The sequence below is a fragment of the Drosophila elegans genome, unplaced genomic scaffold (assembly GCF_018152505.1).
Source record: "Drosophila elegans isolate 14027-0461.03 unplaced genomic scaffold, ASM1815250v1 contig_520, whole genome shotgun sequence".
In the NCBI taxonomy this organism is placed as follows: domain Eukaryota; kingdom Metazoa; phylum Arthropoda; class Insecta; order Diptera; family Drosophilidae; genus Drosophila; species Drosophila elegans.
Window position 1 is genome coordinate 1619619 of NW_024545903.1, and position 13726 is coordinate 1633344.

General features: G+C 44.9%; 1 protein-coding gene across 7 annotated transcripts in view; it reads left to right on the top strand.

Moving 5' to 3' along the window:
* Positions 1-13726, top strand: part of LOC108134629 (centrosomal and chromosomal factor) — a 72938-nt gene that overhangs the window by 56316 nt on the left and 2896 nt on the right. For all 7 annotated transcript variants that reach the window (XM_041709830.1, XM_041709829.1, XM_041709831.1 and 4 more), the window contains one exon: positions 12815-13606. In XM_041709830.1, the coding sequence (XP_041565764.1) occupies positions 12815-13606 (792 nt within the window). The remainder of the gene's footprint in view (positions 1-12814; positions 13607-13726) is intronic.

Consider the following 13726-nt stretch of genomic DNA (forward strand, 5'->3'; position numbering starts at 1 on the left):
ACTTGGGCAATTTGTATCTGTATCTGTATCTGTATCTGACAGTCAACCCGCACATAAAAGTATCTCTTGCTCACACGCACAGACATTCAATTAAAATGTCAGCCCGGCAGCTGTGCGTTTGAGTGTTGCAACATGGATTTTCGGGGGATTGGAAATTAATGTACAAACTCCGGCGAGAGTAGCTAAATGACAAGGCAATCCTACGAAGGAAAGACATTAACGAGCCACCTCGGGGAATTTAGAGGGAGGCGGTTCTGAGCTGAGCTGAGTTGAATCGAGTTGAGTGTGCGACTGGGTAAATTTGTATGCCAATTACTTAAGCAGCTCAGACAAGACAAGACATGAAGTGACCAGACGCACCCAGAGGATCCGGATCCCATTGCTGCTGCTCCTGTTCTCGGGTCTCGGGTCTCGGTTCTCTCGTCCAAAGGGGTCAGAGTCATTAACATGCTGTTGTCGTTTGGCAGCATTTAGGACGACATCTGCACCTTTTTTGGTTACGTCCTCCCCTATAACTCCTCGGTTGGTGCCCCGGGCAACTTGTGTGGCATGGAGACACGGGAGGGCGACAGCTTTTGACACTAAAAAGCCAGCCGCATGCGGACACGCCCACCAGGACAACCACAGGACGTGTTTGTGTTCAAGAAGCACACTTAACCACACAACTCACACACTCGGAAATGCATGTGGCGGCCGAAGGGATGTCATGAAGCACAAATTTTAATACGGCAAAAGTATTTTTCCAAAAATCATTTGTTTGCTTATGGAGATTTCCATCGCCCAGTGTCTCCTCTCTGGTAAAGTTTTTCGAGAAACTTTTCATTTTGTGGCCTGCAGGCACGCCCCCATTGACCCGTAACCTCTTAACCCCTGTCTGCCGCCCATCAGAGCAAGTTCGTTTCGCTTAACCTTTCTGCTCCGCCCCGGGGCGAAAGCGGCCACATTCATCCTGCCAAGAATATGTCGCCACAAACTTTTCTTCGCCTCACTTCACAATCTCCTTTGAAAGTTTTCGGTTGCTCTGGTGTTAAAGGAAGTTGATGCCAAGGAGTTTTCAATAGTCTGCTATTATTTGCCTTCCTCTTGGTTAAAAGCAATCTTATCTAATTTGTGAGGAGTTTTAGATTGTGTCCTTGGGAATAATTTCGAAAAATCAGGCAAGCATGTGTAATTATCCTCTGATTAATTACACACTAAGAAGAAGTTTCATAATCTTGACAAGAAGTTAATATATTTGAATTGAAATATTTCTTGATTGCCGGAAAATTAACGTATGAGGAGTATGAGGGTAATGTCGTAAATAAAATGGTTTTAGGATATTTGAATTTATTACTTATGACTTTTAAGGTTTCCAATAAATAAGGTAATGTCGTAATTAAAATGGTTTTAGCCTACTTGAATTTATCACATAAGACTTTTAAGGTTTCCAATATAAATTTTTAAAATAATATTTTAATCAAAAGGTTTGTTGAAAATGTCTGATGTAAGGAATTGTTCCTTATTTGTTTTTGGGGATCACTTTTTAAGTTTTAAATAAAAGGAGCTGTGAAAACTACAAAATATTATTTATTTTTTGATAAATTGGCTACTCATATACACTATTTTCTACTTCTTGTTATAAACACTTGCAGCACAATCTTTAGAAAGTGAAAAGTTGAGAGTATTAACTGTATTAAACTACAAAACAATTTCAAATTATTAAAATTACAATCAACGGCGTATACACACAATTTAAAAGTATTTTATTTTTCCTTTATGAATGAGAATTCATTTTTTTCCATAATCATTAATGGCGCTTCGCTTACATTGTTAGAAATTAATTTCTGTTAGAAGGTATATTCTAAACAACCAGATTGCCAGCGAGTCTTCTTTTGACTAATCAGCTTTTCATAAGATAATGCGATTTTCAGGCGCTGAGCTCAGCTGAGCTTGCACTTCATTTCGTCTCCGTTTCGCTTTTTGGTCCTGCTCATCCTGCGGCTAAGCCGTAGCTAATGTGTTGAACAGTAACTTACCGCTCACTGTTCACTGCTGACTGCTCAAACTCGTGTATAATTGAAGCTGTTTGCGGTCCTGCAGTGTTTGCCTGAGAAAAGAACAGGCTGTGAGAGGGAGTTTAAAAAGAGCGGACTTACGCCGGCTCAGTATGAATATTAAAACTTAATTTAAAATCCATGCCACACACAAAAAGGCTCCGCGGGCCATGGCGAATACAAAAACGGGCAAAAGCTGGCTAAAAGAAAGGGATAAAGCCAAGCCAAGGCGAACTGGCTGCAAGGCGTCGCCCGCTTCGCGCAACTGTACAAACAGCAGCGGAAATAATGAAGGAGCATGGAGCAAGGAGCTAGGAGCAGAAGTGGGCGGATTGCACGAGCTGTGGGGCGAGGCACTGTGTGTGTGTGTGAAGAGCGAAAAACACATTTTTGCACTTTTATAGCGCAACATCTTTTGTGCACAGACATCCTTCGTGCTTCGTCCTTCGTCCTTCATCCTTCCTCCTTCGCCACCTCCCAATCCCACACATCCTTGGTCTGAGCTCGCACATAAAAGCAGACTGAGAGCAGGAGGAGCTGGAGGGGATCGGGGGAGACTCCTCTGCAGGCATGCGGGCGTGGGGAGCGTGCCTTTAATAAACCCACTTTATTGTTTAGAGCCCAAATAAAATAATCCCCTTAAATGATGCCTTCGCATAATAGACGCCTTGCCAGCCATTCTGCCTGCTGCTTATTTTACGGCTGCCTTCGGTCCCGCCCCCTTTTTCCGACCGCCTTCCTATCCTCTTTTGCCGACGTCCTTGGCCATTCCGTTCCTGCCGTGTTTCTGCTTTGTTGCGCCTCGGCACAGTGGGCAGGATTTTGAATTTTGTGTGTATGATTATAGCAAAACAAAAATGAAAACAAGATGTTATTCCAGGTGTTCTAAGCAAACTGCAACTTACTAACCACTGTTGCATAAGATACATTTGGTGGGACTAGGGGAAAAAGGAGCTTTTATAAAATATGGACTTATTTATAAAAGCTCCAATTTACTGAGACTAAATGAATTGAAATTGCGCATTATTTAAATAATAAACAGTTGTCCGATTTGGTTAACAGATAGTTATTGTTTGATATATCAAATATCTAATAAGCATATAAAGAAAAAAAGTATTGTGTTAAAAAAAAAAATTCTATTTTTTTTAGCTGTAAACTTTTTTCATTGAGGTCATTTTAATATTTATTTAATTTCCAAAAAAAACGTTTATATTTTTACATGCTTTAACCATTTTCTGCAGTTGCTGCAAAACATTTCTGAAAATATACCTACAAATTGCTTGCCTACCTGCTCCACTGTGCCGAAAACAAGGCTCCGAGGGCCAGATCCTGCGGCTGAGCCGTAGCATTTGCGTTAGCGTCACTAATGATGATGATTTTGTGGTAAAACGTTGTGTTTGTGCTAATCGGGACAATATTATGCGGCAGTAAAAAGTAAATGACTCAAGACGGCGGACGGAGGATAAAAGAGGCGGTGGCCAAGTGGGCGGGGGGCGGGAGGAGGGGGTTGAGAGGCCAACGGGGGGTCACACAGAAGGCAGAAGAGGATGGGCGGTACGAGGGACAGCTGGCGGAGGCGAGACCGAGCAACGCCTTTCCGTGAGGAACACGAGCGAGGAGAATGAAGACCGAGGACAGAAAACAGAAAACCGAAACAGAAGACAGAAGCCGGGAGCAAGGAGCAAGGAGCAGGGAGCAAGGAGCAACACAAAGGCGGACGACACAGCTAAGCCAAGAAAAGGCGGCCACAACATGGTTGCTCTATGGCAGCAATACAAAACACGCTGTGAAAAAAGGGAAAATGCGAAATAAAAGGATCAACTGCAAGGGCAAAGGGTGCAAAAGGGCGGGGCGTGCAAAATGCGGGGGGTTGGCCCATAAAGGACAAGAACCCACAAAGGCAACAAACGGACAACATCCCTTAGTCCAAAAGACTGGGACTCAAACCGAACCTCAAACTCAGCCTCGAACTCAGACTCAGAATCAGACTCAGTCTGAATCCCAAAATCCGTCCGCTATCCTCGACGTCTCGACTCACCCAAAAGCTGACTGCTTGGCTGACTAATGCGAAAAATACGTAATTGCGCATAAATACGGGATTAACAAAGTGCTCGTCGTCAGTTGTCGCCTTTGCCGGTCTGAATGGGATTGCCCGGATTGTTTGGGCTGGCTTTGCTACCCTGCAACCCTCTTCATATCGCTTACGACCGAAATTAGGCATTTCAATGCATCACAAAAGATTGCTGGCTGGTGTGGGAATGCGGTTGAATAGGGGAATGGGAATGGAAATGGAATGAGTGTGGCCATGAAAAGGGAAACCAATTGAAGTCGTCGGAAATCCTGTGAAACAGTTGCCAGGTCTTAGCGGAATTAGTTACGGGACTTAATCAGAGTGAATTCTCTTTTATGATGATGATGATGCAAATCCATCAGTTACGCTTCCCAGATTTATCAGGAACAACTTAAATTGAGCGCATATCAAATTATTTTTCTAGGCAATATTTAATAAGATGTAAACGGGGATAATCTAACTTGGTTTGTATTTTTCATCCAGGCAGATATTATTCATTCTATAGATTTACCAGTGTTTTTTTTTGTGACTCTTGTGAATACTTAAGCAAAATTTTATTTGCTAAAACAAATACAATTTTAGCTCTTTTTTGCATAAATTTGGGTAATTTAATCATTAATTATATTTATATTACTCATATATATTTAAAAATAATATAGTTTGCTTTCAAAGAACTTCTTCAATCAAATTACAACGGTTTTTTAAGTAAAATGTTAGGGCCATTTTATTAACACTTGACACGGCAGCTTACCATCTTTTATCCATCACATTATTATGTAATATAGCTTGAAGCAGATAAAGTATATATTCAAATACAGTCCTAAACAAATGAAATATCTTTACCGAGTTGGGCGGTCATGTATTTATCTTAATTAGCTTATGCAATCCTATACTCAACTAATTCGTTATTCTCTCTATTGTTTCTTGCAGGTGAGTTTACCGAACAATTTCATTTGCACTCCGATTACTTAGCTAGCATTGACCAAATGTCGTTTACTGTAAGTATTATCCGTGCCGCAAGCTGCCAAAGGACTAATTGGGGTCTGTACACCAGTTCGCCCGACACTTGTGTCTTTGAGTTGCGAGAGATACTCGTACGAGACACCCCCATGAAAAAGGACTTGCCAGGACGTGAGGTGGCCTCAACTCGAATGAGTTGACTTGGCACATGGATATGTGTATCACTCGCACTCGCACTAGCACTCGCATTCGCAGTCAAGTGTCTTTGCTCTGGCTCCTTTGGGGCATGTCCTTTCCACAGACACGCACACACTTGCTTGTGGACATATGTAGATGCATCCTTATTCATTTCCTGGCCCCTTTCTTGGCAGTGTCCTCGGCATATGGCTGCCATTTCTGGCACTTGAGCTGTCTGTCTCTCCCGATTCCCCTCCCCTCATTTCCAGAATGATTTTAGAGATTTAATTGGAAATGCTTTTCAAGGGGTGTGTGTGTGTGCATGGTTTTTTTTCCGCAGAATCTTGGCGATTTCTGGTTAAAAGATAATCCCCGCCTCATGAAGAGTAACTAAATGTGTGGGATCTGTGAATCTGCACCTGGTGAATTTGCCTGCGTGTCCCGTTTCGCCTGCCGCCCGCTTGGAGTGTGGATGAAATTCCATTTATGACCGCCTTGAATGCGTTCTGCACTTGGAATGCTATGGAGTTGTGCATTTCTTGCGCGCGTGCTGGGAATTTCCAGTGTGGAATTCCTTCATTCTGGCCATGCCTTCAGACATTGTGCTGCCGTTTGGCTCTTGTCTTCTGGCTCCTGGCAACTGGAGACGAGACCAACCGAAGGGCAGGACAATTTCTTGCAGTGTGTGTATGTGGGGGGAGGGGAGGAGGGGGGAGTGCTGCTGGCATTCTCCTTTGTGTTCGTGATTCCCGGCACTTGTTTATTGTTCGCATAAGGGAGCTGCTGCTGCTGTGTGTGCTTTCGGGCCGGAATGTGACTGCGAACTATTTAAATTGTGTACGAATGCGAACCGAAAAGTTTGCAAACATTTTTCTTGCCCGGTGCAGGCTCCTGCATCCTGCGCCGTATCCGGATCCGGTTCCGGTGCCTCCGCCCCGGCCATTTACCTCCACCACGTCCTGCCATCAAGGCATCCTGGGATCCTGGCATCCTGGCATCCAGCTACCACTTCGCTGTGCGTGCCGGAATGCTGTGAGGCGATATTTGCCGTCTTGTAGACAAAATTGCTGAAATGCTTTTGCTTTTCCAATTAATTAAAATGAGCTCAGGGCTGGGTACACCGAGAGAAAAGGAGGACACGGATAGCGAGCCGACTCAAATCGATGTTTAATTCCATGAAATTAATTTTACGACTTCATAGGAAAACAAATGGGACACGCTATGCTTATCTTGTAATTACCCCTCAATCGAGGAACAAACCATAAAAAGGTGGGCAGATTTTATTCACTGTTCGTTAAGAAGTTTAAAAATGTGTAATTATCGGAAGTTTTAGATACGCTACAATAATTGGGAAACTTGAACTCGGGGTTTTAATATCAACTTGTTAGCCAGTGAGGCAGTCAAGCTATAATTATGTATGGCCGGCTGCCAATTTGCGAATTGAAATTCGATTCTTCGACATTCACATACATTCCCCGTCAGCAGGATATATGCAGGATATTTGGATATGCACATCCACATCTCAGTGCTGTCCAAACAGGAACTGCAACTGCCCGATGATGCATGGAATTATTATGCATATTTATTGTTGCTTTGTTTGCTTAATAATATTGTTTGTCCAGTACACTCGCCTCACCACCATCATCAGCATCGAGTTTTGGCTTGTTTCGTCTCGTTTCCGCCCAAATCATATTACACGCGCCCGCCCGCCTCGATGGGCGCAATTCCTGGTAGTTTTGGTCGGTTTAATGGAGGCGTGACCGCAGCCATTTACAACGCTCTCCGTTTTTGGGTGGGCATTACCACCATCTCCCAATAAATCCCCACCCGCCCCATCCAGCCTGAAACCGAGCTCCTTTGCCTGTGTATCCATGGTGTCCAGGCTAGGCTTTTGTGGCTGGACCCCCGCTGGGAAACTCCGACCGCAACAGACCAGCAATAATTAATGCATGAGCTGCTGTTGCTGCTGCTACAACTGCCAGGCTGCCAGGCTACCGGCTGCCAACTAACTAAACTCGCAGGCACCGGACATATCCTCCTGTTCCCTAAACCCTCCTCCAGTTTCCGGCCACTTCTACGGCTTGAGTTGGAAGCCGGAGCCGCCTGACCATCCGCTTTTCATTGTGGCCCCGGGAAAAGGGACGAGTCCCCGGATCCAGGAGCTGTCGAGGAGCAACGTCAAATAATTGCATATGAAACCGCAGGAGCAGTTGACGGCCTCCACTGCGGCAGTGCGCCAGCAGGATGGCAGGACAGCAGCCGCAGGATATGCACAGCACGGCAGTGAGACCTGCTCGAGATTCAGGCTTTGGGATGGGGCGAAGCGACTGAAATGGAATCAAACTTAATTTATAATTCATTTGTGCGCCACACGTTGAGCCCCAGTGCCGTCGTGAGTAAATTGCGAAAGTAAATTAAGCCCGAAGATTCCGATTTTCTAAAGGATGCACGATTGTAGCTGGGATTTCAATAGCCTTAGGTGAATAGACCTTTGAACCCGTCCGGCATGCTGAGAAAGGAAACTAATGCTATTTAAGCTTGAAAATCGAAATGTTAGAGCTGCTATTATGCACTATGCTGGAACTAATTGGAATTTCCACTTATTTGGATTGAAAATACCTATTACCCCATTTAAAACAGATTTTACCTGCATGAAACCCAATTTTTATTTACCAAAACGACAAAAGCAAAAGTTGAAATCTTATTTTCAAGGACTAAATAAAAATATCTGAAGGCTTGAAATAATTTTAATGCCAAAATCAACGAAAAATGTAAACCATAAATCCCTAGAAATTTTAAAATACCCCACTTAACAGCACTTAGAAAACAAGATCCAAACATTTCGGTTCATTTAGTAAAATAAGCCGTACAATTTGTAGGTACTTTACAGACTTAACTCTAGTGTCGGTTTAAAAAAGAAGAACCACCTTCTCCGACCACCCATAACATGAATTATCTATCATTTGGTACTCCAATAGGTACCCAACTCTCTCATTATTCTCGCTTCTTCCATGGCTCCATCGAAAATTCAACAAAATGCACGAGTAAAAGGCAAATCGAGGGGGAAGCCGCAATTTTCGCATTTGATTTAATTGTGAATGTATTTATTAAATAAATTATTCATGGCCAGGGTGAGTGCACTTCGCCATGTGAATGTGCTGTGGCTGACCTAAACATGTCCCGGCCGCAGGAGCGCCGTCACCGGTGCACAGCAGGATGTGGAGGCGGAAAGTGGACGATGGAGAATGGTGAATGGAGGATGAGGGAGTGGTCGAAAGGAAGGTCCTGTGTTCCGTTTGCCACTGTAATTAGTTGTGGTGGAATAATCGCATGCGACCGGCGACATTTCTCTGTGGCAAGGAATGTTCGGTGGTTTCGGTAGTCCACTCCACTTTCCGTGTGTTTGTGTATGTTTGTGAGTGTGTGATTCGGTATGGTGTGTCCGGAATGAGGAAGTGGGGGTCAAAGGACTGCGATCTGTGGGCGGTGGCAATGGCATAAATTCGGAATGAGTCTGAGTCCCTACGAATTTACCATAATAATACGGTAGTGCGGGCGGGGATGGAAATGGCTGGAAACATGTGTTTATGTGTACAATAATGGGGCTGCGGACAAAGTGGGCGGGGCACCACTTGTGGTCGGCCTGGTTGGTGGACAGTTGGTGGTGCTTGCATTTTGGCCTTTCTCGGAATCGGTGACATTTTAATTTACCCAAGCGAGAAAACCAATTTTGTTGCAATGAACCAAAATGCAAAATGTGACAAATGCCACAGCAGCAGCAGCAGCAGCAGCAACAGCAACAGCAGTGGCGAGCAAGCAGCATTGTTTCTGTGCATAATTTATTCAACATTTATTTATTGGCAGTTATGAGTTGCATTATGTGGCTGTCAAGAGCTTTTCGGGCTGGACGGCATCCAAAGGGCCGGACGGCAGTCTGAGGTTCACTTAATTGACTTTACAAAATTGCATTTGCATTTGACCAAATTAACTGAAATGAATAAGCACCCCTCTCACATTTCCATCCCCGCCCTCTGATTGTAGCTAATAAATGAGTTATAAATCAATGCATTGCTTGTATCCCTTGTGAAAGAGGTTTGAACTCTATTCTGTGCATGGATTCTCGATGCAGGGGATTATATACTGAAGGGCTTATTAATATAACGATTAGATATGAGCTTTCGGGTTATGTTTTGGAAAATAGTTTGTTTCGGCATAGGAAATATGCAGTTTATGAGTAATACAGAAGTAGAAATTTAAATAGCAGCGGAGTCTTAATGTTTGTGCCTTTATCCTTGACTTCATTTTAACCAAAATTACCAATTTATTTTAATTTTGAGTGTTATTTATGGTTGGTCAAAGTTTTATTCTCTATATATTTTTATTCTTTATCTTTGAAATTTATATTTTGTTTTTATTATAGGATTTGTTGGTTGTTTTTTATTTTCAATGGTGAAATGGAAACATTATTTCTAACATCTAAATTAAATATTATTCTAGAAAATTTTCAAAATTCTCTTAATTTGGGAAATATAACCTAAATCAAACTACGTTCATTTGTTATGTAATTTTTACAAAAGTATATGGTCTACGCTCATTTTTTAGGTCTTTGTCTCTAAATGCCAGTACATATTGACAACTCTGTTACTAACTTTGTAATTTGGGTGTAGCAAATTTTAAATTTTTCAAAAGATCTTTCAGGTTTTCCAATTGCTCAAATGACTAAAACCCCGAAACGGTTCTCCCTTTTTTCTCTGCTGGTAAAGTTACACTTTCAGTTCCAGCTTAGAGTTCAAATTCCGTCTGGCAGACTATTGCAAATTCCAGGCGCTTTAAGGAGCACTATCATGGCAAAAACAAAAAAAACATAGCTTTGCCATGCCATATATGAACACTTTAGATGGAAACGGGAGTCGAGACTTGCGGTGCTCTCGTGTCAGTGCGCTGATTAAATTCGGCAAATATCGCTGATGCCTGCAAATCGCCGCTCAATGCGAAAGCAGTCTCTCTATATCACTCCGCATGCGAGTGTGTGTGCGGGTGCTGGCTGCAGGGTGTGGCATCTGAGTCAGGTTAGGATCTGGGTTCTGGGTTTTGGGGTTGGGATCTGGGTTCCGGGGTCTGGGATCTGGGGTTCTGGGGTTCCGGGGGCCTGGGGTATGGGACCATGTTGAAGTACACAAAACCCAGGCAAACAAACAGGCATTTCATGGCAAACAAAAGCAGGGATGGAGGGGATTTTTGACTGCGGAAAGGGTAGAGGCCGAGGGACTCGACTCTAGTTTTCCCCGGCACTACATTTCCATACCTCACATCTGCCCTCCGTTTGGCATGAGCCCACAGGCTGAGTTGGGCAAACTGGCAAATACGGCCAGCCACGTCAACGTTGGCATCATCGTCATCGGCATTGGCATCGACATCGGCATCGGCATCGAGGAGCTTTGTTTGGTTTGTCCAGAGGGCTGGGTTCCGGGTTTTAGGTGCAGTGTGTAGTGTGCAGTGTGTAGTGTGTAGTTGTGGGGTTTTTCCCAAGCCAACCCCGCTCTAAACTCATTCGCATTCGCAGTCGTCGGCATTTTATTGTTCTACTCGTCGACATCGATGTTGGTACTGCAGTTTCGGGCATTATTTCGGTTTAGTTTGGTAAATACACATGCAGCAGCAGTAGCAGCAGCAGCAGGCTGCCAGCACATGCACATGCACATGTACACATTTCCACTCCCATTTCCATTCCCATTTCCATGTCCAGGCCATCTACATACATACATAGCCCAGATCCCAGATCGCATAGCCCAACCTCCACAGCACCCCGTTTTCATAAACGACACAAAACGCTCTAAACCATGAGCTTATGCAGCAGACGTTATCATGACGTTCTACTGAGGGGAAACTGTTGATGATGACGTCTACAATGATAATGATGAAGATGATGATGAAGCCAGTGATGCAGCTGCATTCTTCGTTGCATTTTTCCTTCATTTAATGAAAGCTCTCGAAGCACTGCCTGCCTGCCAGATTCCACTTGGATGCAAAGCCATTCCAAGTAAATAAATAAAGTCGAAGGCAAAACTAAGGCTACCTACCGAGAGGTGATAATATTTACCCAACCACAGAAGTATTTTTGTTGAATTGTTGATTTTCACAAAAATCCAAAATATGTGCAGCTCTCTTTCGAAGCGAAACAGTTTCGAGTAGTAGAAGTAGTAGTAGTAGTTATCCCCCACCAACCAATTCCCCTCGGAAAAACCACTTGCAATGCGATGTGTTTCCATTTGAGACCGAGCAGCTTTAAGGTTCACAAAGGACCAGCCAGCCAGCCAGCCAGCGAAATGGTTTTCAAAATACATGCCATGCCGGCCTCATAACATCGTTCTCCTCGATGTCGTTGCAAATTCCATTCGGCATTGAATGCGAGCGGAGATGCAGAGATGCGGGGATGCGGAGATGGTGCTGCAGGAGGAGCAGCAGCCGGACTAGCCAGCAGTTCTCTACTGGCTCGGCGACCTGAAAGGGGCGGACTCGGGGGTGTGGCTGTCATATCTGAAAGCAATTTCGAAGCGGGCAACCCGAAAACGAGTAACAAGAATCGATAAATTCGTTGGGCGTGCAATTTGCGCCGTGCGCCGAGGAGCCGGAGCCTCAAAGGAAAAGTGGGCACCGTAGGTGGAGGACATATACAGTGCTGAAGCTGAAGCTGGAACAGCTCTGCCACCCTCAGCCCTCATCCCTCATCCCATTCGACTCGCATGCCTGAGTGGACCATGTCCGAAATTCAAGTTTCAGGCCTTCGCCATTTGCATTCAACCAGCGTCAACCTGCTGTTGGCCATCGAGTGACTCCTCTTGTTCTGGCTTCTGCTCCTCCTGATGGCGATGGCCATGGTGGGCACTCATACTCATACACTATACACCTGGGGGATCCACCTTGTCGCCTGCCTATGCAAATTGCCGCAAATGCAACGAGGCGTATGCGCAATTTTTGCCCGTCACACAACTCGCGGACATCAATCAGATATTAGCAGAGGAAATACGAACGAGCGGACGAGTCCAACAACCATCTGCCCTCATCCCCAGCGAGTCTGGTGTTGTGTCGAATTACAGGGACACAGTTCCGAATAATCTGAACTCCCTCACTGAGTTCATGCAAAGTCTATTTGGCAAAGAGAATTTTTCATAAAGTCTTGAAAAAAAAGAGATGTGTTGCATGAGCTCTTTTAATGCAAAAGTCTTTAAAACAAAAATTATCAATACTTTGGAACTCTTCAATTTATTATTTACAAAAACGCTTACTGATTAACTAGACTTCGTAAAGAAATGAAGTTAAACTTACTTGCTAAAAAAACCTTTTTAGGCAAATCGTTTAAATTGAAAAATTTGTTTGAATAATATAAATTTATGGATACATTGACCCATATTGTCGTTAGCGTTGATTAAAATAATCCCAAAATACGAATATAAAGTATGAATATGATTTTAAATTTAATCAATGCTTGAATTGTCTAAAGAAGAACTTGCTTAAAAATATATTAATTTCCAACCATCTCTGACTTACCCAATTTGTTTTTGCTCCATTGCAGTGCCGCCGAAGGCTGGACAAAAGCGGCCGGCCACCAGCCCCGCACCGCACATTCCCGTGCCGCACCACCTGCAGACACCACCTGGCGGCGGCGGTGGCGGCTTGCCGGGATCTTCGGTGGCCAACAGCCCGGTGCCATCGTCCGCCGGTGGCAACGCCCTGCTGAACCACGCCCTGCCCAGCAACCACATCGGCACTCCGTCGCCGCAGCAACATCAGCAGCACCAACAGCAACACCAACAGCAACACCAACAGCAGCAACAGCAGCAGCAACAGCAGCAACAGCAGCAACATCAGGCCCAACAGCAGGCGGTGGCGGCTGCAGTGCAGCAACAACTGGCCGCAGGAGTGGGTTTGCCACCAGGAGCCATTGGTGCCGCATCGGCCAGTAGTCGAGGCTCCTTTGCCGCCGCCCTGCGAACGCTGGCCAAGCAGGCCGACATCAAGGAGGAAGATGTGGGCGGGGACAGGAATGTGCCCACGTCGGGAGCCGGCGGGCCGCCAACGTCGGCGTCCGGACCGCTGAACTCGGGCGCCGGACGTGTGGGATCCGAGCGCTCCGGTGAGGATCGAGTGGCGAGCAACAAGAAGCGCTCACCGCCCTCGCCACAGCCGCCGGAGAAGATCGCCCGACTGAGTCACACACCGCAAACAGCCTCGCTGCAGCCGGAACTCTTGGCCAGGAGCGGATTCCAGCCGTACAGATCGGACGAGCGGCTGATGCATCCGGCGGGCGCCTTTCCCCTGGAGGCCTACTCCCACTTTGCGGGTCTGCCTGGGATTCCACCAGGAGGTAAGCTGGGTCTTTAAATTTAAGCTTTAATTGACTAAAACATCACTATGGCTTTATTTTATTTGTATATATAATATGAATAAGGTAAATTGAGTAATAAACCAGTAATCAATGTTTTAT